Source organism: Calidris pugnax, unplaced genomic scaffold (assembly GCF_001431845.1).
Source record: "Calidris pugnax isolate Ruff unplaced genomic scaffold, ASM143184v1 scaffold11, whole genome shotgun sequence".
NCBI classification, from domain to species: domain Eukaryota; kingdom Metazoa; phylum Chordata; class Aves; order Charadriiformes; family Scolopacidae; genus Calidris; species Calidris pugnax.
In genome coordinates, this window is record NW_015090803.1 from 2,378,215 (window position 1) to 2,404,104 (window position 25,890).

A 25,890-nucleotide genomic window follows, 5' to 3' on the forward strand; every position below is an offset into this window, starting at 1 on the left:
AGAGGACAGCTGTTGATCTGCATCTGGCATGATTGAGCCACTCTGATTCTAGACAAATTCAAGTTCCTTGTTGGTGATGCAGGAGTGACCTCTGAGCTCCCCTGGGATGGTTCTGCACAAGGTGGGGGAGAAGAAGGGGAGAGAAATAAATTATTTTAGGTCATGTAGCCCTCATCCCTCATTTCACTGAAAACTTCTAACAAAGGGTTATTCCTGAGAGGGTGACTTTGGCAACATCTGCATTGGTAGATGAGCCACTCGAGACTGCTTCCAAATCCCTGGGGGCTGGCTCCCTCCAGGGCACACTGCCTGCTGCTCAGTCCCAGATTATTTCTGGCCCCCCTGGTGCCTCTCTAGTCCCAGGACATTGATGTAACAGTTTGTGCAGTTCTTGTTTATTTCAGCTTTATCTGAAATAAAGTGAAGGCAATCAGTGTCCCACTAAAGTCATATGGTATGATCTGAAACTGAGAGGACATGCCCTGTGCCTGGGGGTGAAAGGATAGTGTAGGGGTGGCAAGGGATTTGACCTGGAGGGGACATGATCTTACAATGACAGTGTAGGACAGAGGGAGACAAACGGGGAGTTTTTTTTCTTGCCTGTAGTCTCTTGGGAATGGTCCTTGGTACGGTTTTATCCTTGGAAACACAAGCCTGAGATTTGGTTTTGGTTGGATCTAGTTGGCTTGGTTTATTAGAGGCTGGAAAGGACCTAATACATATGCACTGGGTGGTCAAGGGTCCAGGTGTGAAATTGGGAGCCCAGATGTTCGACAGAATGGGTAGATGGACCCTTTACACTCTTCAGCACTTACAGGTTGGTGATGTGTATGTTTATATATAAAATACTCATCTTGTAGTGACTTGGGAGGGTGTGCCCCTCCCTTTTCGGACGGTTATGATCAGTTGGGCTTGTTGATGTTTGCTGTAAATTAATTTGCATTGAAGTATGTTTTTCTGTCCTGTAAACAAGGAGAACAATGGTTGGTTTGTTAGAGGAGAGGAAAAGGCAGATTTCCATGCGAGCGGAACAGCCCGTCCCTGTTGTGTGAGCTGCTGTTGAGAATCGTAATGAAATGGGGAGCAGCCTGCATGGCTATCGAGGCTGCTGCTTTTTCATTATTTACACTGCAAAGAAAATGAAATTGCTGTGGCAGGGGAGGAAGACAGGCTGTCCTGAAACTTGGCAGGGCCAGAATTGCAGCTGTTTTAACTGTTCTCCCCCCCTTTCCCCCGTGGTAGTGTGATCATGGGGAAATCATATCTGCCTTTGTCTGCTTTGCATACAGGTAGTGCTTCCAACATTTATTTTGGAGAAAAGATCCCTGCTGGAGATGTATGCAAATTTCATGGCCCATCCAGACCTGTTTTTGTCAATTGCAGCTGGAGCCACTCCCGAGGACAGAATTATCTGCTTTGTGGAGTATTATCTAACAGCTTTTCATGAAGGCCGAAAGGGAGCGGTTGCCAAGAAGCCCTATAACCCTATAATTGGTGAAACGTTTCATTGCTCTTGGGATGTGCCTAAAGATAAAGTGAAAGCGTTCAGAACTAACGGTGCCTCCACGGTTTCTAAGGACCCAACCAAGGAGTTTGGCCAGGACCAGTCCACGTGCTACAAGCTGAGGTTTGTAGCGGAACAAGTGTCCCATCACCCGCCGGTATCTTGCTTTTACTGTGAGTGCAAAGAGAAGAAGATGTGCGTGAACGCTCACGTATGGACCAAAAGCAAGTTTATGGGCATGTCCATAGGTGTCTCTATGGTCGGGGAAGGTAAGAAATCCACTTTTATTTGGTTTCATGTTGTGGGTGTCAACACCGCAGAATTCCAGATACTTTCCTGCTTCCTCTCCCTCTGACCTTTCATTTCAACCTTGTGGCTATTTGCTTTTGTGACGTTTGGAATGAAAACAGTAGGGTCCATCTAACTTTCTTCTGTCCTGACAGCATGTGATACAAACTTTATGTATATAAATGTGTGCTTATACTTCTGTGAGTCTGTTAACATACGACTGTACTTCAGATACAGTTAAGTTGCAGTAGCAAATGGCTACTGACAGATGTGCTTATACTTCTGTTAACATATGACTATACTTCAGATACAATTAAGTTGCAGTAGCAAATGGCTACTGACAGCATAGTCTGTAAAAATATTTTTGTTTTTCTTGCTCACTTTTAAAGTAATACATGATTTGGTGTGGAACACTTTCACAACTGGAACAAAGCTATAGGAAAAACCACGTTTTTGCTTAGGCCTAACATTCTTTTTTTCATAGTTTCTGGAGAGAATCATGGTTTCTGTAGTATAAAGTTAGTGTATTATCTCAAGCTTTATAGAAAGTCATGTAGTCGAGTTATAAATTGTAATTTGCCATATCATACATTTACAGTCTGCTTTGTCATAAGTCATTGCTCAACATGTATTCAGAAATATAGGGAATCATAACAAATTCTCAATGGGTGATTTGAACCCATAAATACACCTGTACCAGTGTCGTTACCGACTCTAATGTATTGATTTAATGTTCCTAAGCAATTTAATCCCTTTCCTTTTGAGGGTAATTTCCTTTGCATGGGTTTTAGTGTTTTTTCTTATCTGGTTTTTAGACTGTAGTCTCAGAAGCACCAGGACAACTTAGAGTAAACGCTTCTTTTTGTCATCATAATGTTAAATACTATGATATTAAAGGTAGTAAAAAAAGTAGAGTGGGAAATGTAGTGATTGGTTTTGCATATTAATAATAACAAAACAGTTATGTGAAAACATACAGATACGTTCTGCTATATCTACTAGTCAGAACTAAAGAACAAACTCAAACAGTAGAAAGGACTTAAAGTAGCTTTTTTTCTGATGACAAAATGCTCCCTTCTTTGTAGATGAGCCATGAAACTTCCTTACTGCTGGATGTGATCTTGTTGTGATAGTTACAGTCTAAAATAGCACAGCTGTTTCCGTATTAGGAATTTGGTGTTTTGCTTTTAATGCGGAGTTAAGGAAGTTGGGAAGGGAGTGTCCGAAGGGAACTGCTCTTTCTGCCCGTCTCCTGGCTGGGCTGCTGCCAGCCCCCTCCCTGCTTTCACTTGCTGCATTTTTCCGGTACATATTCATTTCTAGTACTTTGTTTCTCAGTGAAGGGAGCTATTTAATGGAAATAAAATTAAACACAAAGTCACTTATGATTATGTAGGAGTAGGGAAATTTCTTTTTCTTGCTGCTAGCACACATGGTTCCCTGGGATTGGGGGTGTCTACTGTGGGGATTATTTAAGACTTCAAAGTCCTGATGTGTCCCAGTTTTGAGAGAGAAAGGGTCCAGGAATTAACCACTTCCCTACCCCAAGGATTGTTTAATGTGTGTTTGTGAGAATAAGTTCTCCCCTATCCCCTTGTTCCATGATCCTGGAGGTATCCCAGGAGCGGAGGCAGGCTTTGGGGAGCGTCTGCAACGCTGAACTCTTTTATTGCAAGGTTTGCTGCTGTCTTTATGATGGGCATTTTGGGAGGACCTTTGGATTTACCAATTTATAGCTGTCATCCCAGTTTTTTGTTGATGTCAGCAGTGCAAAAGCTCCAGTGCAGCCCAAACGTTTCTGTTGCATGTTGAGGACTGGCAGTGGGCAGCAAGAAGTTGTACCACTGGAGCTTTTCTTTCACCTGAAAACAGGCAGCATAAACCCAACAGTCTCCATTTAAAATGTTTGCTTCACAGTGTGGTTTCTTCACTCAAAACTACATTTTCTTCAATTTTTTTTTAAATTTATTTTAGTCCCAGGGAAATCTTCCTCATTAAGTTGGTGTCTAGATACGTTAAGCCGTGCAAAATTAGAATCTGCTGCAGACGTTTCTTTCTCATGTGTTTGCATAAGTATAAATTCTGTATTAGATTGAGGTCAGTGTGAGTACTGGGGAAAGATTGCTGAACCAAAAAAAAAGTAGCTGCTAGACACTGATGTGTTTTGAAACTTTGCTCTCTGCTGAAGAGTTTTGTGTGTCCTTCAAACTGTTCAATGAAGCTTTTACTACTGCAGTTGGCTATTCACAGATATAAAGTAGTACTGAGTTTTTGGACCTCTATTGTGTAAGGAACACACCAGTAATGGTTCTGTGGTGGTTTTGAAGTGGGTTTTTTTTTTTAACTTGTCAGAATGTCCTTAGATATATATAGAGCATGTTGCTTTTTGTGCTTTGTCGTTAGAAGCAGCAGTGGATAAGCTGAAATAGGATGTCATGGAAGCACAAAGGCTTCTATAAGAATTTAAAGAATTAAGGGATTTGAGAACAGTATGGGCCTGTCATACAAAGGGTACAGCTCGGTATTTTTATTGTAGCATTTTTTAGTGTATGTTGCACCTCAAGGTGATGAGGGTTTTTTCTTTTTTTTTCTTTTTCTATCTGTGATTTTTGTTTGTTGATTCAAAGTGAGTTGCAGAACGGGTAGGAAGGCACTGCTGGAAATCTGTGTGAGAAGCTGGTTTATATGCTGGCCCTTCATCTGTGGTTATGAGAGGTCTAAATCTGGCTTCCTAATGAAATATCTCAATTTTTTCTTCACTGTGTAACAAGCCCCCCTTTCTTCAGAGTATTCTGCATTGAGTTTCCTCATGGGAAAGCTCCCCTCAATAGAAGAGAGGGTGTTTTGCATAAAAGAATTCATGTTGCGTGCGCAGTCCCTAATTCTGGTTAATGTTAATTATGTACTAATGAGAGAGTGAGGGAGGAGAAGAGGGTGTAATGAATAGGATCATATTAAGATTTAAATTAGCAAGGGATGGGAGAGTCAATGTAAATATTTAATGTTTTTTATGTGGTCCAAAGAATCTTCAAACAGATACTGGTTGTAGGATAAGGATGCTTTAGTGGGAAAGGCTGTGGTGAGCACACCTCAGTGTCGGCTCTGTGTTTTCCTTTTCTGCTCTTGGGTTTTGTTCCAAAGCAGCAAAATCCAACAGAAATTGTCACCTTAGATTTACGGGTTAATTTTGCAGAGAGCATGAAGTATGTTTAAGTGGATTGCTCTGTATTATCAAGTGGCTAGTTATGGCTTGTGTGTTCACTCCTGCTATTTTAAATGTTTCAAAAACTAGCAAGATATAGGCTTCCAAAAATTATTTTTTAAATTGAAATCAAGTTTGAAAGGGTTTGATAGGTAGGGAAAAGTTTCAGTGCTCTTTCCAGGGTAAATCTAAATGAAAGCAATGAATGTTTCTTCTCTTGTTGGTTTTGGTTGGTTGGTTGGGTTGGTTGGTTTGTTTTGTTGTGGGTTTTTTTCTGTTCAAATATATGTATGTGTTTATGGATGTAGAGGTCTATAATTTCTGTTCCTGAGTCATTACTGACTTTTTAATTTACCAGTCCCAAAGATTGACTGCTCCACGCAACTAGAGCTACCTAAATATTTCCCTAGTCCTAATTTTTGTATTAATATTTTTTAGCCCAGTGGTTTCAGGACAGTTTCCGTATGGCACGGCGCTCGTTACTTAATTTAGCAAATGGCTCCAGCCTTTGGAAAACGAGCGGTGCAGCGCAGCTCGCTGGAACATCTATGAGACAGTAAAAGCCAATTTTTGGCATCCCATGTTTTCCCTTCCGATTCTGCGTGGCTGGTGGTGCCCTGCACCCATGTGGGGTTCATCCCACCCGTCCCTCAGTCCTGTTCCTGCCCTGTTCCAAAAAACGCGGAGCCAAGAGCCCGTTAAATCAGGAAACTGCCCGAGGCCCTTGGTGTCCCACGTACCATTTGTTGGTCAGATTGATCTCCATACAATGGGTGGGAAGCATTAAATTTCACATGCCTCTTCTGCAGCTTATTGATCCCGAGCCTCCTCTGGGTATTTGTCAATAAGGGTTACTGGAAAATCAATTCACAAAGCGGCAGCACCAGTGAGGGACGTGTAATAGTCAAACAGGGAAAATGAGATGCTGTGAACATCACTTGGTTTAATGCAGGCGGAGGAATGGTGGGAAGGAGCATGACTGTGAATATGTTGCCTTAGTCAAAAGCAGGAGTGAACGGTGCTGAGGACGTTTCAAGGGGGAATTTCAAAATTCCACGCTTGTTTATAAACAGTTCAATCTTCTCTGTGGGCTTTTTTTCTAATAAACTACATTACTCAATCCACTGTCCCTCCCAGAGTGCTTCTCTGGTGCGTTCTCCCATGCACAATGGCTGCCTAGAAATACTTACGATTTTTTTTAAAGGAATTTGCAGTTTCCGAAATGATTCTTTGATACGAGAGGAGGAAACGTTACTGAAAATGGGAGAATCTTCTGCAGCTTTTCACATCTATTTACTTACAGCCATTTCTAAGCTAAAAATGCATAATCCCTTAGATTGGGGAAGCAAGGGAAGAGAAATAGCCTGTGTGGTTCCCAGCGGGTATCTTTAAACATCACTCACGACGCAATGATGCTTATAGGCAGATGTTAAAAGCACACACCGCTTTTTAAAAGAACTGCTAGATTTCAGTTTTTCTGCCTTCAATTTCTCAAGATTTAAAGTTGGCAGGGCATGAATTCAAACAGCTACAAGGGCTGAGTCTCAGCGTGGCTGTGCCTTCCTCTTCCCACCGGGAGCTGGGGTCTCCGTGGTGGTGCTGGGGGCTGCACGGTGACTCAGTTCAACGAGGCTTTGTGTGTGGACTCTGCGAACGATGGAATGCAAAACCAACGGCCACGTTAACACTAAAAGTGCTACCAAGCTGCAAAAATATTTCAGATCTTCCCTTTATTCTTTTTTAGGTTATAATTATTGAGCCGGAGTCGTATTTCAAGTGAGATAGCACTTCATTAAAAATGTATTTATTCAGGTGTTTGAGGAATTAAAAAATACGCTACCAGGTGCTAAAAATACCGCCAAGAGAGCTGGGTTTGGTTTTTAATTTCTAACCTGCTGTGGTGGTTAAATATTTGCATTGAAGGTCACCGCTGTTACTTGCTGTCTGCCTCTGAGCGTGCGTGGCAGCGTTGGGTAGAGCTCTGCATCCCTCTGCTCAGCTGCGGAGGAAAAACCCATCGATCCCATCAGAGAGACAAAAGCAAAGCCATGCTAACCCCAAAGGAGATGGCATTGGTCGTGGCAGTTCCCTCTCCCGCTGGGGACATGCAGTGACAGCCAGAGGAGGACAGCTGGGCCCAGGGAAGTAGGAGGCTCTGGAGAAGCTCACGTGACGGTGTGGGTTGTAAATACAGTGAGGTTCTCCCCCAGGAGTCCCCACCGTAACACTGTTAGACCTTTTGTCTTTAAAAAAAACAACCCCAAAAACTAAAGCCTCACAACAACAAAATCCCCAAAACTGTCATGTTGGAAGCTGATGCTTTCAGGCAGGCTGTGCTTTGGACAGTGTGAGGCTTCTGCCTCTGCTTCCACCATGAAAACGGGGGAAATGTGGTGCTCCCCACGAGGTGACAGGCCATTTCCCCACGGCTGGTTGCTGCATCAGGTCTGTTGCCCATGACTGTAATGAAAAAGGTGGAGAATAAGTAAGAAGAAGAGGAGGAGAAAGGAAAGGTGGCAGGGTCTAAAACCTGTTGAGTTCTGTGTGTGGAACGTGCCCTGCTGCAGAGTGTCAGGTCTCCTGTCTATGTTTGATCAGAGCCCATTAGCTCTCCTTGATCCTTTGTGAATAGCATCATCCAGTTAAAAGGCTTCGGGATTGTTCTTTATTAATGTAATGTTATTATAGCATCCGTTTAATGAGTTCAATAAGCAGAATCAGCTTTTTGAGTAAAAGTTCATCCTGGCTGGGTGAGTTGGGAAGTTCAGCCTCCCTGCAGTGCATTGAGCTCCCTTTTACCTGCAGGTGTGGAACCAAGGAGGCTGGAGACAGCTCCTGTGTGTGTGTGTTCCACCTGTGTCCTGCCCTTCCCTGCCCTCAGGGTTCAGCACCCGACACGAGGAATTTGGAACTTGCCGGGGCAAATTGATTAAAGGTCCTTTTAAGACATTGCTCTTCTGTGTTTGTGCTTTTGCACTCTCCAGCTCGTTTCTGCCACACGTGCCGGAGCGGAAGGGCTGGCTGTGTTGGGGCTGGCAGGCTGAGGCTGCAGAAATCCTGAGCAAAACCGCATAAAACTATTGCTGTTTGCAAAAGATGCTTTCCTGTGGAGCAGTTTCAGAAGGCAGAAGTGACAAGTTGCAGAGCTTCCTGTGCCTGCGTTTAGTTCCATTAGTTGGAACCAATATTTAAGGTGATGAGTCTGTTAAAGCACTGATTGTTTTTTAGGTTTGTCTTTTCATACAGTGTGAAGGGTGTATTTTTATATAGGCAGGAGTAATGCTTTGTTCCTATTTAATGCTTTTTCGTCATTACATGTTGGGTTACTTTCCATAACTTTGTCGTTATTCCCTTAAACAGACAAATTAATCACTTCTGCTACCCATGTGTTCTTCCCCTGCCTGCCCCGTGGTGAAGGCCAATGGGCTCAAGCTCATCTTGTTTCTCAACAGATACTATTACTATGTGAAGATAATTTTCCCAATTTTTTTTTTCAAATACTTCTGGGTTCTAAGTGCTTCCTGTGATGGGTTATTTTCAATCTCTGATGTGAAAAATTATTTTCAAAGGTGTAATTTTTTTGGCCTTTAGGCAGTTATTAAATGGGCCACAAAAGAGTGTAAAACTCAAATCAAAAATATTCTACAGATATTTGGCATGATCTAGTTCTGCGTGCAAGGTTTAAGGTCTTCTTCAGCTGGTCTTACATTCTGTTCTTTGTCATCCTGAAGAGCAAACTACAGCTATGGTGGGGATAGAGCTCTATCCTTGACCCCAGAGGAAGCTAAGATCTGATCAGACACGCGACTTTCTTTGTAGTTCCAAATAATTTTGTAAAATTACTGCTGCTCCATGTTGTTGTTTTTAGTTACAACCCCATAACATTTAAAGAACAGAATTGCCAGTAATTTTCCCTGCATGATAGAGATGTTGGTCTTGGTAGTAACAACCAACAGGGCCTGGTGGTCCCTCGATGATAATGCAAGGCTTTTGCAAAGGCTGTGTGGGAAATCAGGCATTTGGAAACGAAGAAGCAAAGTTATAATAAATTTCTAGATGGCTTCCTTAAGTGTGTGTCCTAAGTTGCACCCAGGCAGACCTCCAGAGAGCTTTTCACTCCCACCAACAAATGCATCAGTAAGAAATTGGTGGAGGTGACCTGGTTGTGTCTGATTGAATGGAGAACTGAAGAGCCATTTGGCCATGCCCATATTTTTTCTGGAGTGAGCTGAGCGAGCATCTGAATATTCAGTATGGCTTTTTGCAAGCAAATGTTGGGGTTTTTTTCCCCAGCTTTAACAGTTTATTGCTTGTCAATAACACAAAATAAGTAATGCTGTCAGATTTTCTGATAAGCTGTTTGGTACCGTGGAGGACTTCAGGGCAGACATTCAAATGGTGTCCTTTTGAAAATACTTGTTTTTGAGAAATTTGTTCTGGAGGGCAGACATTTTTTCCTTCTCAGACAGTACCCTCCTTCAAGGCGGGTTGCACATGGTGCTTTCTGTGGAAGGGCACGTTGATGACAGTCATTGGGGCAGTGACTGTCAGGTCTTATCACTGAACTTTTAATCATGCCACTTTCAACCTTCTTCCTATGTAGGTGTTCTTTACTTGATGGAACATGAAGAAGAGTATGTGTTCACCCTGCCTAGTGCCTACGCTCGCTCCATACTTACCATCCCGTGGGTGGAGCTTGGGGGGAAAGTCAACATCAATTGTGCCAGAACGGGCTATTCTGCCACGGTCACGTTCCACACCAAGCCATTCTATGGAGGGAAGGTCCACAGGTACAGGAATTACTGTCGTCGTCTTGTTTATTTGCTACTGAATTTCAATACCAAGACTCTTGGGATCTGTTTGGTTTTTCAGTTGGAGTATTTTATAGGCTGATGTCTGAATTTCTTTTCCTATTAGTGTCTGACATGACTTACAGCTTCAGAGCCCAGTTTATTGTAGTTATACATTTTATATCGTTTAACTGACTAGGATATATTTCTCTCATTAAACTAAAGTGAATGTGTTCTTCCAAGGCTTTGTTGCTTGTAAAAATTGCTGTAAATGCAGGATCAGAAAAATGTACGTAGAAAAGGCAATATTTCTGCTACACCAGCTGCTGCTTCTGTGTGAGTCTTGTAGAGGAACCGGTGGTGTTCCGGGTGGAGCTCCTGTAAGGAAGAGAGAAATGACAGTGTCACCACCCAGAGCAGTAGCTCCCTACTGGGGACTCCCACTTCTGCACTGAAACAGATGATGAAAATATTATTTATGTGTCTTTGGTGCTTCTTTATTAAGGGTGTGCAGAGGCATCGTGCAGGATGGCTTCCTGTCTGACGGCCAGGCTCAAATTGATGACCCAATAATTAACATACACAGACCCCTCTCCTGTTCTGCTGGTGGCTGTAGCAGTGTCCACCCTGAGGCTGTGCTGCCTGTTGGGGAGGGGTGGTTTTGCACAGTTACCTGGGGTTTGTTTCAGTTAGTCTAATTGTTCTTCCACATGCGCGTCAGCTGTTTTGATAGTCAGGCAAATATCAACATGGGCTGTTTTGACAGGGGGTTTTTCTAAAAGGTGTAAATTAATAATTGGGGCCATCAGGGTGAGTGAAAATTAGGAAGGTTGTGCTGTATTAGTCTAGTAATTAAAAAACTTAATTGAGGTTGCAGATTACTTGACATGGCTGGCTAAAGCACGTGTGCATGTTCTTAGAGAGACACACACAAAACTACTCTCTGCCTTCTGGTTTTCCAGTCCTACCTATCTGCATTGCTCACTCTCAGACCCCTCAAGAGCTTTAATCATCGCCTCTCGGCAGCTGAGAGTAAACTTGCAGAGCTAGAAAAGATGATTAAGGTATCTGAAGTCTTTGATGGAGGTATCTGACAGCATCATGTTCAGGTGTGAACATAACGTGTGTACTGACAATGTCACCTGAATCTCAGTAGTTGTTTCTCAGGCTGACGAGGGGAACAGTTCTGGGTTAGAGCCCTATCAGGGTTGGCAGTTGGGTTGGGAGAACGTCACCCAAAGGCTATTGCTGCATTAGGAGAGCTTCCCTGGGTTGAGTCTTTTTTCGTGGAGACAGCATCACTCCTTTTGCTCGAAAAACTACTTTACGGGTGTAAAAAGGTGCTTGTAGCCTTTCGTGTGCTGATAACAAACAGTATCGTTAATTTCTGTGGTCTGTCTGTCTCTCTGCCCTCTTGAATCAGGGTGACAGCCGAAGTGAAACACAACCCCACCAACACCATCGTGTGCAAGGCACAGGGAGAGTGGAACGGGACGCTGGAGTTCACTTACAGCAACGGGGAAACCAAAGTGATCGACACCAACAAGCTGCCGGTGATGAGGAAGAAGATTCGGCCGATAGCGAAGCAAGGGCCCCTGGAGTCGAGGTGAGGGCAGAGGGCTCTGCGGGCGGGCAGGGGCCAGGGGGGCACAACTGACCTTAGAAGTGGTAATGGCAGTGTTCTCACCTGCTTTTCTGAGTGGTTGTAGTACTCAGATGAGTCAGTTTGTTGCAAGTAACGTTGCATCTTATCATTCACACTGCACTTTCATGTTTTATATCTTTTAGAATATATACATATGTATAAAAATATGTAAAATACGATCCAACGTGAGATATAAATACACATATTTTTAAGGCTCCCAGCACCCACATCACATGCCTAACTATGACTAGGTACGTTATAAAAATATGTAAAATACGATCCAATGTGAGATATAAATACACACACACATGGTTTTAAGGCTCCCAGCACCCACATCACATGCCTAACTATGACTAGGTACGTTAGAGAAAAAACTATTCTGTTATTCACTGTCAATAACTGTTGGCACTTATCTTCAGAAAAATCAATATTTTTATTGAATTTAGGAACATTTTATTGGGGGATTTAAAAACATGAGTTAAGCTTCATTTTATTATCTGTAAATACATTCTTTTTATTGTACAGAAGCGTGTCTTGAGCCATTGTGCAGGGTCAGATATCATTTTCCTATTTCCTAGACATGCTTGCTTATCACAAACTCATTTTTCCCCTGTAGTTTAGGAACAGAAAGGTTGCAGTAAATAAGGAAACCAGTAGCTCTGCAGTGTATTTATTGTATTTTTTGGATACTAGTAAACAAATTACAACTGTCCAATGTTTCTGCAGGATATGCAGTTTATCAGATTGTAAACAGAAACTCATTTAAACTGCCCTGGAAATACATGGAAGCTGCAGTCAGTTTCTTCTCAGTGTTTTTTTGGGGAGAGTTGGTGCTATAGGTGAATGTGGTGTGAGGAGGCATCGCATCGCAGTGCAGTCACTTGTGTGGAAACCCCAGTGTGGTTCCAAACTGATAATTATCGTTAAGGGGAGTATAGAGCACACACCTGGAAGGGCTCCCTAGAACTGATGCCTCGGTTCCTCCAGCCAGCGTCCCAGTTTAATGTACTCTTGGCTTTGGGCCAACATTCTATTAGAATTCAAAAATTAACTGCAAATAAACACTGAATAAACACATGTCATTTGGGGGTGGATCATCAGTAAAGGATGTCAACAGGAAACGACAAACATAAATCCATCTGCTCTGAGAAAAACACTCGGGTTGTGGAGTCAGGGACATGAACAGAAGTTAACCTGCGTGGCAAAATACTGGCAGTTGAGTAAATCTCAAAGTGGGGTCCACAAATGCCATGAATGTCCTGGCAAAGCCATGGTTCATGAGCTATCTGACTGCAAAAGTGTTGCGGTGATGTGGCACCCGTCTGCGCTCCCCGTGCTGGTCTCCAGAGTTCTCACTCTGTGGCTTCTGCTCCTCCTCCCTCACGCAGGCACCTCTGGCAGCACGTCACCAACTCTCTGAAGGAAGGTAACATTGACGCGGCGACAGAACACAAGCACTGCCTGGAGGAGAGGCAGCGGGCAGAGGAGAGGCAACGCGCGGCTCTTGCGACACCGTGGAAACCAAAATATTTTGCCAAAGAGGTACATTCGTTCAAGACCCAGTAGTATCTTCCTGCAGACTTGGGGGTGCTTGTCTGTGGTCTTCACCATGAGCTAATTTTGTACATAAAACTGATCTATTTACTACTTAAATTTATTTTTGCCCATTTGGCTGTTGAAGGACAGCAACGGATTGCTCCATGGCCATTCTCTGAACTCATTCACTTTCCTTTTGTTAGATTTACTTTCATTTGAATTTTTGGTACCTAATGTTAGGCACCTAAAGCCGTGCTTCTTGCCTGAAAATCCTTAATTTACAAATGCTGTGTACGCACATCCCCCACTAATCTTTATCTAAATTCAATGTCACTTTGAGGGTGACAGAGCCCTGGAACGGGCTGCCCAGAGGGGTTGTGGAGTCTCTTCTCTGGAGACATTCAAAGCCCACCTGGATACGTTCCTGTCCAGCCTGCTCTGGGTGAGCCTGCCCTGGCAGGGCCTTGGACTGGATGGATCTCTGAAGGTCCCGTCCAACCTCTAGAGTTCTATGATTCTGTGAACATGATCTGGGGATGTTTGTCCCATGTAAGTAATCATGGACACCTTAAACACAGTCTTGGGTTTCATCCACTTGAAATGAAACAGATTTTACTAAGTTCATCTTTGCCCTTTCTAAGAGGAGAGGGGGAAGGAAACTGAGGCTGGCTGAGGGCATTCCCCTGTGCCTGTCCCCTCCAGTTACCTGCTACGTGCAGCCCTTCAACCACCAGTTCATCCACTGCATCTTCCCACTGCTGCTCCTCCCCCTTCTGCCCAGATAACTTGTATATTCATTAAGTACAGAATTTTCAGATGACAGGGTTATGTTGATTGGTGTTATTACAGCTTTTATGTGGATGTACACAGATCCAGGATGTATCTTTCTGGTAAACTCTCCCTCATGTCCTTGCAGGGCGATGGTTGGCTCTACTTGAATCCTCTCTGGAAGAGCCATTGACGGGAATAGAGCGGTTGCCTCACGACTTCACCTTAAAAAGGCATGAAAATGATCCAGTCTGTAACTTCAGGATGTCTCTGAACAGGTCATTACCAGAAGATCCAAAGGAGAAGTGATGTACTGTGAATGATGCATCTCAAAATAACCACAAGCTCAAGTTTATTCAGGAGCCATTTTGTGTGTGTGGGTACACAAACACACGCGCATGCGTCCGTCCGTACACACGGCTATACACGCAGTGTGTGTGTGTGTTTGTGTGTGTGTTATTTACACTACATGTAAACAGGTATAAACACTAACAGTGATTTAAAGACCTTTTCCTCTAAGTGTTAGGGCACAGAACTCCAGCTGGGCTCAGCTGGGGTTCCCCGAGTTGTGTGCTTGCAGGATCAGGCCCTGTGCTAGTATTTAAGAAAATACTTTTTTATTGTTACCGGTTTAAGGTTTTTCTATTTTTCACTTTTGCCAAAAAATGTTTTGCACTTAAAACGTGACGTGTCACTTAATGGCAGTCGTCCTGTCTAAACACTCATTGAGTAACTCACTTTGACATAAGAATGATACACTGACAGCGCTCGCTGCCCGGGACGCTGGTTTAAGAGCATGTTTCCTGTCACTTAGGAGTGTGAATTCTCTGCCATCTTACCAGAAGTAGCAATACCTTCTCGAGAACGTTGTTGGCACTAACCCGTTGCGTCCTCACTTTTTTTGTTTATTGGTACTTCCAGCTGTTTAATGGATCTGTGGTCACTGGTGAGCCAGCTGCTCTGGTCATCCATTGTGCTGCGTAGCGTCCTCTGGCTGCTCTTGTGCCCCTGATTTGGGGTTAATATGGTTACATGTTCCACTGAATCCCTTCTGGCAGATGGAGCTGGTGGTGTTTCCAGCTCACCCTTGCCTCATGGAGCCCGACTGCTGTGGGGTGGGAGAGGAGCCCCGTGCTGCTGTGGTGGGTGTCAGCCCCCCTTCCCCGTGGCCAGGGGGTGACTTCCCTGTGCTGCTCTGGGGAATCAGCCGCAGCGGGGCTGGTCGGAGCCCTTCCTCCCCTGAGGAGGCTCCAGGCAGACCCGTGTCGTGATTTCTCTTGCTTTTGGCCCCATTGATTGCTTCCAATGAGATACTTGGATGAGTAGAGGTGATGATGTAACAAGCCCTTCCAGATGAATGATTTTCTGATGTAAAAGTAACAATTTTAGTAAATTATTCCACCGAGACAATAACTTTATTAGTAAAGCAAATTAAATGGGATAGAATTTTTTTTGTAAAGTAAAAAGAAAAAGTAAGTAAACAATCCTGTAGCTTGATCTTGCTTTGTGGCAACCACTGTGACACTGACAAAGTGGGTTCTGAAAGCGTGTTAAGGCTTCGTTGCTTTTTTAGTTTGTGTTTGTTGAAAGTGAAGGTGGTTTTGAGAGAAGTGGCAACAAGGGGCAAGTGTAAAACGTGCCGAGTCCTGCTCGGTGCCGCTTCCTGCAGCGCCCCGTCCAGAACCCCCCGTATTGCCGAGGCAGAGCAGCATGGGTGCCTGCCTCTCTCTAGCGCGGACTCATTCTGTGCCTTCTCTCTGCTTTCTGAATACAGTAACTTAGGCTTTAGAGATACCACACGAATACATGTAGGTCAAAGCACTGCTTCTATCTCTTCTTGTGTATCCTGCATTTTATAGTAGTTATTTTTGGCAGATGTTAAAATCTAGATGTTAAAATCCCTTAAGCAACTCAGAAGGCTAAATGGAGGTGTGTGCACAAGGAAACATGCCCTTAGTTGTTCATTTGAACATAGTATTTAATAGACCTTTACATTTGAACTTCAGATCCCTATTTAATGAAGGTGTGGCTCCTCTTTCCTCCTAAATGTTATTTTGTCTGCTTGTACGTCCTTTTTTTGCACATTAGAAGATTAATGTTATAAATGATTTAAATCCTATTTTTTAAAAAAAAACGTGGACTTCATGAGCTTGGTTTTGTAACTGACACTTTTTTTTTTTTTTTTTAAAGGAAAAAAAGTCTTATCTTTAGGAATAGTTGGTGTTTTTCTGTAACAAAACCAAAATGATGCTGCGGTAGCAGCCACTGGAAGGCTACCACACATCATCAGGAGAAGGTGTACTTTATCACCTGCAAGAGTTAACGTTGTCCTGGATCCACTCTTGTTCTAGAGGTTAGTCTGAGAAGTAAGTAGCAGTTTTCCTGCAGTGTGTAGTAACATCACAAAGAACAGTCGGAAACAGAGAATTAAACACGTGGAACATCCTCCCAAACTTTGACTTTCAGGCCCCAAAGCAGCAGCCCCACACTCACTAGAAGCAGCCATCGCAGACCTCTCCCCGGGGAGAGTAGACCTCTCCCACCTCCGAGGGTAGGACTGTCGAGGCAACAAAGATGCCGTAGCCATTCTTTTAAGGAGAAATTTGAATAATTCTACGCTTGTAATTTATTGCAGATTTCTTTCTGTCTGCATGGTTGGTTGTTCCTGCATGCCCACAACATTCCACTTGTGCTCTGAGAAATGCTCCGTTTTGTTCGATGCTGTGACCAATCCCCTGATGCCGGTACCGCCCTTTCTTTCCCAAAGTAACTTGGGAGGAGACAAACACAAAAATAGCCCTTTCTGAAAAGATCCCATCAGGGAGAGATTCCAGAACAAGATTCACACGCCTCATTTGATTTTTTTGATAGCTACGTGTTCAGTATATTTTACAGGACTGAAAAGTAACTATTCATAAGCCTTATTCTGTAGGTTGTTCCAGTAGCCGTCTTGGACTTGCAAGTGAATCTTTTCCTTCTCAAGTAGCCAATGTACACTCTGAATTGTAATGTAAAAACATCCATGTACTTCAATTTAACTTTTTTTTTTTGTGCACACCTGTAGAAAGCCTATGCAACCTTTTTCTTTCTTAAATTAGAAATGTTCGGAAAGAAAATTTATACCTTTATCATTTGAAAGATGCTCTGGCAGTCTCTTCTGATTTGCCTTCCTTTCATAATTTGTGAATTTAAAATGACAAATGCTCATGAATAAAAGGTTTGTTTCATTTAGCACTGGGATGCCCTTTCTCTTTCCGTTGAAGCGTGAGTTACTGGTGTTGGTTACTGGGCTGCCCGGGAGCGGCGGTGCAGCACCGAGGGCACCTGCGAGCTCCGTGCCTGTGTCTCAGAGAAGTGACCTTCAGCTCAGCCCTGGATTGTGGTGGGGTTTCCCTTGTTCCTGCTGCCAGACACCCCCCCGGTAAGTGTCTGTTTAACTGGGAAAAACAGGGCTGGGCAGCAGCATCCCCGATTTGGAAAGGCTGGGGAACACGTGCCTTACTTTGAGAGAGAAAAAAGAAATACAGGGTAAGGTGTTCCCTTGTTTCTGAAAATCATTACTTCATTTAATCTTTGCCATTAACAGAGATTCTTGATTAGATACCTCTTAAAATACAGCTTGAAATTATTGCAGCATTGGACACTTTGCAGGGGGAGGAAAAATGTGCTTTCAGGCTTCATGGATCCTGGTCTACAAGTGTTAGATTTATTTATTTTCAAGTGTTCTGGTTTATTTTAAACATTTATCCACAGTGTTGGAAATCATGGTGCCAGAACGTTTTGTTTTTATCCAAAACTGAAACAGTACTGGCTGTAAATAGGGCCAGAAACACTCCCCAGGCGTGTTCCTTGCCTCTCCCTGCATTTGCTGCACGGCCACAGCTTGGAGCACTTCCTACACTGGGTTTAAAGAGTTCTACTCGCAGCCAAATACAATTTATTTTCAGTTTTTACTCATAGTGGGGCCGATATCTGCAGAGGGCTGAGTCAAAGCATTTAACTGGGTTTTCAAAAGTAAATCTGTCAAGATATTTAACTAATGACTTTTCTCCCCCCCCGCCCCGTTATGGAATTACTTCCACAATTCAAATTATTTCTTGTGGGATTACCCTTGGTGCCCCCTGCCCGCGCTGCTTTCCCCAGCGATGATGAAGAGATACAGAACTTGGGCAGTGCTGGCTCCAGACACACACAGTTTCAGTTCCTTAGCAACCAAAGAGGAGCAGCAGCACTTTTCAGATTTTAGTGTTCTGTGACAATTAGGCTTCCAAATTTGACCTAGTAGAACAACAAAAGGAAAAAAACAAGTATGGGGGGTGTGTTTGGTAATTATACAAGACACTGGTATTCTGGGCTGCAGAACTTGGGCAGTGCTGGCTCCAGACACACACAGTTTCAGTTCCTTAGCAACCAAAGAGGAGCAGCAGCACTTTTCAGATTTTAGTGTTCTGTGACAATTAGGCTTCCAAATTTGACCTAGTAGAACAACAAAAGGAAAAAAACAAGTATGGGGGGTGTGTTTGGTAATTATACAAGACACTGGTATTCTGGGCTGATACAAGTGGAGACAGAGTCAGTTTAGCTGAGTAACTCTCGGCTGCAGGTGGAGAAGCAGGTAACCAACCTGGCAAGCAGGGTCCTGAGGAACCAAGGAAGGTGATACAATACCTGCCAGTTCTTCTTTGTAACTTTGCTTTTTCTCAGTGGCTGCCTTAACAACTCCAGCATTTCATGTCATTTAACAGCGGCAGAAGCCTTGAAATCAAGTTAGATTTAGGAAAGCTCAGGTAAGTGGTAGGCAATTTAGGCCCAGGCTGGTCAAAATCCCTGTTGTTGGCTCATTTTTCTTTCACATAACTTTAAAAATGCTGTAAAAGTTGACATGAGTCACTTATTTCTGCTCCATTAAAAAGAACATTGTCAGCTAAGATGGAAAACAAGCTGGCAGAACCGTAAAGATACCTAAAGATGGGAGGGCAACCTTTTCTTGCCTTGTTTTAAAACAAGGCTGAGTTACTGCTGCCTTTCAGATGGTCTTCCACATGTTCTATCATTTATTTCTTAGCTGTGGTGAGGGGGCAGGATGCAGATTTGCTTGGAAGGAGCAAGATAGATACTACAGCTCCTGCATCGCATAAGGATGCTCGGGAAGGATGGATGCTCTTCCCAAAAAATATTGCAACCACCTTGAACGTCAGCACAAGCCATTCCCTGCGCTTGGCTTAATAAATGTCAGCTGCAGAGACGGTAAGTACCTGCTGTGGCTTCCTTACAGCAACTTCATGAGGTCAGCAGATTTACCTTATGGAGTTGGAATGACTTAATTTATCACTAGAAGTACAAGCAACACGTTATCAAGTTAATCACAACAAAACTGACAGAACACCCTTAACACAAAACTTGAATTAACTTTATTTTCCCCTACAGTCAACAACTGGTCTGCATTGAGCTTTAAAGCAACAAAATAAAATGAAATCTCCAAACGACAGGGGGCCAGAAATCCAGATTTAATTACCTTTGTGAAAATGTTGCAGCTGTAGTATTGGTCTGTATAAACCATCGGAGTCAAAAATGAGTTCATAAATCAAAAAAAATATTCTACACCTTGGGAAAGAAGTCAGCAGTAACATTCTCACAGAACACTGTAAATTTACATTTTCTTCATGAAAGGTACATACTATTCTGCATTTTACATCAAATTATTGATGCAAGTTTTGTTTCTATAAAAAGTTACAACCTGTGGCAGGAAAACAAACTGCAAAACCCTTTTGTTTTAATTAAAGAAAATTTTCAAGTCTGTATAAAGTTTTCCTATAGCTGGAAAGTGAACATGTTCAGTCTCCATTTATATTTTAGTGCATTTAATCTGACAGTTTTCACCACTTTTTTCTTTTTTCTTTAAAAAAAACAGTATAAAAGACAGACAAAGCAAATAGCACTATAGCAGGAATTTCTTCGATTGATTTAAGCACTCTAAATAAAAATGCAGAGAAAGAGATTTCCAGAAAAACTTCTACCCTCATGAGAGAGGCGGTGAGGGGGGGGGGAGAGGTTTGCAAATCCTCTCCCTCCGATAGCCACAGAAAAAAGGGGGTTTGGATACCTGTCAACCTTTTTTTTTTTTTCATTTTTTTCTCCCCATTAAGCAGGCTATGCTTGTGTTACCAATGTAAACATTTAGCTAAAAGAGTTTAATTTCTGTTGTGAAGCAGTGGGTGCTGAGCTGTGTGTTACTGTCATTTCAGATGTTGCAGGAGGATGCAGATGTAGCCCTTGTACCTTAGGGGTGGGCAGGGTTTGCCTGCTCTGCCTTAGGAAGGACAGCGTAAGCCCACCTGACACCAAAGCAGCTCCTCCAGTCCCAGCCAGCACCCAGTTCCTCTGTCCTGCCACCTCTCCTGAAAACTGCAGGTCTGCTTCTTACACGCCAGAGCAAACCCAGCCTGCAGCCACAGTAAGAGGACACTGGAAAAAAAAAAACACAAAACGCCACACAACCATCGAAAAATAATTGTGGGAGAAACTGATTTTGAAAGCTGAATTTCAGAGAGCTCTGCTTCCTCTTACAATTGTTGAAAACAGGTCGTTTTTTAGGTTTCACCATTCCAGTTTAGGTACTGCTGCTATTCAGCTGAACAGCGTTTCCCAAAAAAGATTGACAAGTATGCATGTGCCAAGGACCAAATTACAGGGTTCTTTGGTGCAGTCAGTCCAAATTCTCAACAGATTTGAAGGATAATATGTACCAATAAAAAAAATGCTGCTAGACTTGGATAGCAGCTCTGTCTTGCTTCACATTACAAATCTAAAACAGCTGTTCTCAATAAGCCAATATTTTTAATCAGACATTGCCTGAAAATTTTGTACAATAATCTGGACCAATGATGGTTCTGTACCCTCATGTTGCTGTGAAACATGACTCGAGCTAAAGGCAAAGACTGGTTATCTCAAGGACAACTGCTTCGTATTAGCAATCAGAACAGTGTATTTAAACTGTCTTCCTGTTGGGTCTCTTGCCTTTCTTTAAAATTAGTTTATTCTTAATGTAGCCACGCTTCCTTTTGGAGGTCTAAAAAGAAAAACAGAATAAAACGTATTAGTTAATGATTTAGTCTTGACCGCGGTTTAATGATGTGCATTTCAACGCCTGATCTTTAGATTGATTTTAAAGAGCTCAAATGGTAAACCCTCAACTAGGCATTATCTAGTTATTAGTTTTAAAGTTGGGATTATTAATTCATGCCCAGCACTTGCTTTTGCACAAGATGTACTTTTGCAGGCCCCATCTAGCAGATCTGTAGAATTGTTTTCAAAGCTTGTGCTGAGGCAGAACGAATAATTAACCAACACGATAAAGCTCTAATATGTCCAAAGAGTAGAAGTGGTGTAGAACGTTGCATATTTTGCACTGCTTGGTTCTCTTACAAGTTCCCAAGATGCTAGATAAATAGTTATATTTGCTCAAAGCAGCATTTCCAAAAGCAAGAGAAGAACTGAATAACAACGTTTTAGTCTTTAGTCTTCTGCTGTTGGTCTGTACACTAGTTAGTGCTTTCTGCTCCTGTGTCTTTATCAGCATATTTTAGATATATATATATATTTTAAGGTAGTAAAGGGAGAAGTATTAATGATAGTCTTAGGTAAAATTAACTTCCAAGTTTATAAATCCAGTTAGCTCCTGGCAGGTAGAGTTGTACATTCAACACGCCTACCACAACCAATTGGACAGTAGGCAGCTCCCACACTTGCTGTGCTTACCAGCAGGCTTTATTATGTTAATTAAATATAAATTTTCTCTTTTAAATAATAATAATATTATAAAGAGAGATAGTATTACATATTAGTATGTATCTCAGACATGTAATGCCTCTGAGCTTGAGCAATGTCATTCCTAATAAGGAAGAGTGACAGGAGAGGGACTGAATTTCCAGTAAGGAAGCAACTGCTCCTGAAAACCTGTGGCTCCCAATGGGACCCTCAGAACGCAGTTAAGAAATCCCAGTTTAGACATTCTCCCCATGCTCTTTGCTGGGTCTCCCATTTCTTGGTGGGAAGCAGAGTCTGTTTGTGCTGCAGGAGTTGGTGGTGGATCAGAATTTGCATCAATGTTTATCAAAACTGTCTTTACACAGAGAACCAACAGCCACAGCTTAAGTGGGGCCGATGCATCTATCATTAATAAACACAGCCCTTGTCACTCAAGACCCAGAGTTACACTGAAGTGCACAACAGGCACAGCAAAGCTTATCATTTCCTTTCAAGGTAAGGCTACCTTCAGTGGCAACTCCTAAATGCCTTATTTTAGGAACTTGCATCAAATCAGAAAAATTAGCATCTTTATCCTCCAACATTCTTTACTTGTACTTCCACACGCAGTGTAAGCTTTCTGCCTGTAATGATTTAGTTTGTTACACATTTGTTTCTGACAGGACTCTGGAATTCCTTTTGCAACATATATTTGAATATATAGAAAACAGATGTGAAGGAGAGGACTGCTAAGGGTCTCCCCAGTTTCCCTCGTAACACGTGTCTCTTACTAGGCTGAAGTAGCACACCACAGCTAACTGTTCTAAAACCATGCAGATGACTTCAAACAGTAACCAGCCAGACACTAAAGTTCCGTCAACAAAAGTTTCATATTTAATTTATTTCATACAAAATCGCCATTTTTAAACTTCTAGGCATCACTACTTTCAAACAAAGTCAGAAAGCAACTTCCACAGTATTTACTTAGTGAGCCATAGGTACTGAAACATGAATTGATGTACTTTAGAGATTATACTTCCAGTTACATGAAGACTTAAGAGTTGTAACAGCCAGTGACACACTCTATTTCCAGTTAGCATTCTGCCTAAAAAAAATCTAGCCTTGTGTCTTCACATGCTTTTAAGTTAAGCAGACAGTAAATTAACAATTATTACCAGCAGGCAGGTCTGATATTGGACACTAACATGAACAGTATCCGTAACACTCTGGCCAGTGGAAATACATAATTCACCAGCTCTGTGATTCTCTGTTAAAAATAAACTGCCATCTCCTGACCCCTTTCAGTCACTTCACTGGGAACCCACCTTCTTTGACAAATACTTCTGTTTCGGTACAATGTTGGTTACTCTAGGTTTATGATCCAATGTCTCTCTGTTGTCTAGTTGTTTCACCTTGTATATTCTAACAAGCCAGTGCTCTGAGGTAAAGGCTTCCTCCAGATGTTTAAATTTAATGTCTTTGTTGCCTATCTCAGCATTGCGTGTGCGATCGAATCCTGGGGGTGTCCGAAAATCCAGCTATAAAAATTAAAATGGCATATTAGTTCAAGACAAAACGAGCAACACCCATCACTGCAAACTACGGTACTTCATACCACAAGGCAAGGCTTTCAACTGGGCTGGTCAAAGGACAACACTTCTCTTGCATTGCTTATTACCACACAGAAAAAAAACCTCGCACTTTCTTTTTACAACAGTGAAAGAGACACATCTATTCTTACTCCTACAGATGTTGCAGGAGTCAGCACTTCAGGTCTCAACAGAAATATCACGTCTGCTTTCAGAGATGAAACTACTTAAGTGAGAGTCTGTGGTGGCTTTTGAGCATAGCTGCTCGTGTAGAATCAGAGATCAGTTTGGGTTGGAAAGGCCCTGTAAAGGCCACCTAGTCCAACCCCCTGCAATGACCAGGACATCTTCAACTGCTCAGAGCTCCATCCAACCTGTCTGTCCATGTTTCCAGGATGGGGCATCTACCACCTCTCTGGGCAACTGTTCCAGTGTTTCACCACTCTCATTATAAAAAATGTCTTCCTTAAATCCAGTCTAAATCTACCCTCTTTTAGTTTAAAACCTTCACCCTGTGTCCTGTCGCACTTGTGCTCTCCTACAGGGCAATAACTTGCACTTCCATGGCTTACCATACAAGTCAGAAATAGTTCATGTTTAAGTTTATCAGGTAAATTGGACTCCCCCGTGTTACAAATAGGATCCAGTGGCCTCAATTTTAGCTGAATAAAGGATTCTTGTGCTAATGCATCAGAACAAAGGGCCCTTGGTGGGGAGTGAAGAGGGAAGCAAGCAGCAAACCAGGCATCCTCAGCTACATCCCTCTGCTTAATGATCCCAAAGGGGAATGACAGCTCTCCCTGAGAATTACACCTTTACTATGTAAGTGCTGTGTTCTTTACTACACAGATGTGACTTGGATAGAAATGGGGGAGATTCTGACAGTGATTAACCAGTCAATTAACAGTTCCACTTCTGTGTTGCTATTACAAAACACAAATCTAAAGCTCTCCACAACGTAACAGTTAATGCCTCAGCAAACGCGCTGCGCAGGGGAATTAAGACGCTTGTCTGGGCAACATGAAGGATGGCAAAGAGTGAAGTAGGAGTGTAGGTGAGCGACAGAAATGCATTTTTCTAAGGGTTAGATACAACAGACCATGCCTAAGATGTCTTTTAATTTGTAAAGCTGACTCTTACCTCCGATTTTGCTACTACAAGAACACTTAATCTAGAAGATGGAAAATATATCGAAATAACATTTGCTTTCTCACATTTCAATTCAGACTCGGTAGAAGTTGTAGCACTGACCTGCATCTCTCCAAATCTGTAATAGGACATTTTATACATGAGGCAGTTCAGCAAAGTTGGAGAACCTGCCTTGTCTACCCGGAATTCTCCCTGAGGGGTAAAGTAATCACTTTCCTTTAAAAAGAAAAGAAGATAAAAACAGTCAATATAAACTAAACCCCCATCTAAGATCATTTGTCATTCCCTTCTCCACAAAAAAAAAAAAACTTCTTAAAAAATCTAAACTGACTTTAGCAGTTTGAAAGCTGATTTAAGTTAGTCTTAAAACAGAAAACAAAGGTAATATATTTACAAACTACCTGCTTGTAACCCAGACCCCAATGGACCCATCTTCCTAAATCCATCTGACTGTGCTGGTACAAGTTTTGTCACTTCACAGTTAGCAGTTATGGGAAAACTGATCTCAAAAGCGTAAACATTAGTGGGGCATCTACCAAAATTATTCTTCAGAAAAGTGAGAAGCACTGTATTGTTAATGTACGGGATCTGCAATGTTACCATAAACTTCATATGTGCCCAGTGTTTAAATAAAAAATATCTGCCATTTTCATCTCCAGTAGAAGATCAAATTATGCACGGGGGCTACTCCCTAAAGCAGGTGCTCAATATCTACAAGTTTTTGTTAGGCTTAAGCAAATATTACTACAGACTTCTGCAATCTCTGAGATGTTTGAATAACTTAAACTCTACATAAGTCAATATTAACACTTTAACTGGTCTCCTACTATTACAGAGTTTGAAGAAATTTGTAATGCCAACTATTTAAACAGTCTGAACACTCAAACTTTTTTTAAAGTATGATGGTGCACAGTGAGACATGCACACAAGAATTACAAAAGACAGTCTGTACTTTTAGTATCATGCAAAAAAAAAAGTGGTAAGTTTTTGAGGTTACTGACCTTTGAAAACCATAAATATTGAAAGAAACTGGGCTACAGGCCTCTGCACTCCTAATGTTCTAGGAAAACAACCCATAACACATTTTTCAAATAAAATTGCAATAAGTAGTAGCGATTTCCCTCTGCTGTAATAAGCACTACCAGAAAAGCAACAACATAAATGAAAATATAAAAAAAAAAAATAAATAAAAAAGGTAGAGATGAACATACAGAAATAGAGTATTTAGCCAAGAATGCTTACCCGAATATCTTTGGGATGTTCCCCCTCTGCTATCCTCACCATCCACAAGAACTTATTGATATCATCACCAGAGTAGCCAATCACGCCACCAAAAATAATCAAAACATAATCCACATCCAGACTTCTCATGATCTCATACGCCGCCGACTCGTTTGATGACATTGCCTTTCCCACCTGTATCACAGCAAAAAGATCCTAAGCCTCTGCACAGCTGCTTATCAGGCAGATCCGCAGATCGATACCTGACAGAGCAAAGCCCAACAATCCATACTTGCCAACCAAAGCCCCTATTTTCATTCTAGATAAAGAAAACCCATTGTGAGTATTTATAAACTCAAAAGCCAAACTTAAACTGAAATATTTTCTCCTCTGTAAGAGAAGTGCTGCGTGTTGGAATGAGTGCTTTGAGTATAGAATGTATCAATAAGGGT

At 42.2% G+C, this 25,890-nt stretch overlaps 2 protein-coding genes across 2 annotated transcripts in view; one reads left to right on the forward strand and one right to left on the reverse strand.

The window, feature by feature from the left end:
- OSBPL10 (oxysterol binding protein like 10) overlaps nucleotides 1-16,964 on the forward strand; it is a 111,795-nt gene extending 94,831 nt beyond the window's left edge. Inside the window, exons 9-13 of the mRNA XM_014937625.1 lie at nucleotides 1,290-1,773; nucleotides 9,598-9,784; nucleotides 11,208-11,390; nucleotides 12,818-12,971; nucleotides 13,882-16,964. Coding sequence (XP_014793111.1) covers nucleotides 1,290-1,773; nucleotides 9,598-9,784; nucleotides 11,208-11,390; nucleotides 12,818-12,971; nucleotides 13,882-13,926 — 1,053 coding nt within the window. The 3' untranslated portion in view covers nucleotides 13,927-16,964. The remainder of the gene's footprint in view (nucleotides 1-1,289; nucleotides 1,774-9,597; nucleotides 9,785-11,207; nucleotides 11,391-12,817; nucleotides 12,972-13,881) is intronic.
- A 2,157-nt stretch (nucleotides 16,965-19,121) lies between these two features.
- The window catches only part of STT3B (STT3B, subunit of the oligosaccharyltransferase complex (catalytic)), a 30,389-nt gene continuing 23,620 nt past the window's right edge, over nucleotides 19,122-25,890 (reverse strand). The window contains exons 12-15 of the mRNA XM_014937817.1: nucleotides 25,460-25,633; nucleotides 24,320-24,433; nucleotides 22,805-23,017; nucleotides 19,122-20,802 (exon numbers count right to left, since the gene is read on the reverse strand). Of these exons, the coding sequence (XP_014793303.1) occupies nucleotides 20,722-20,802; nucleotides 22,805-23,017; nucleotides 24,320-24,433; nucleotides 25,460-25,633 (582 nt within the window). The 3' untranslated portion in view covers nucleotides 19,122-20,721. The remainder of the gene's footprint in view (nucleotides 20,803-22,804; nucleotides 23,018-24,319; nucleotides 24,434-25,459; nucleotides 25,634-25,890) is intronic.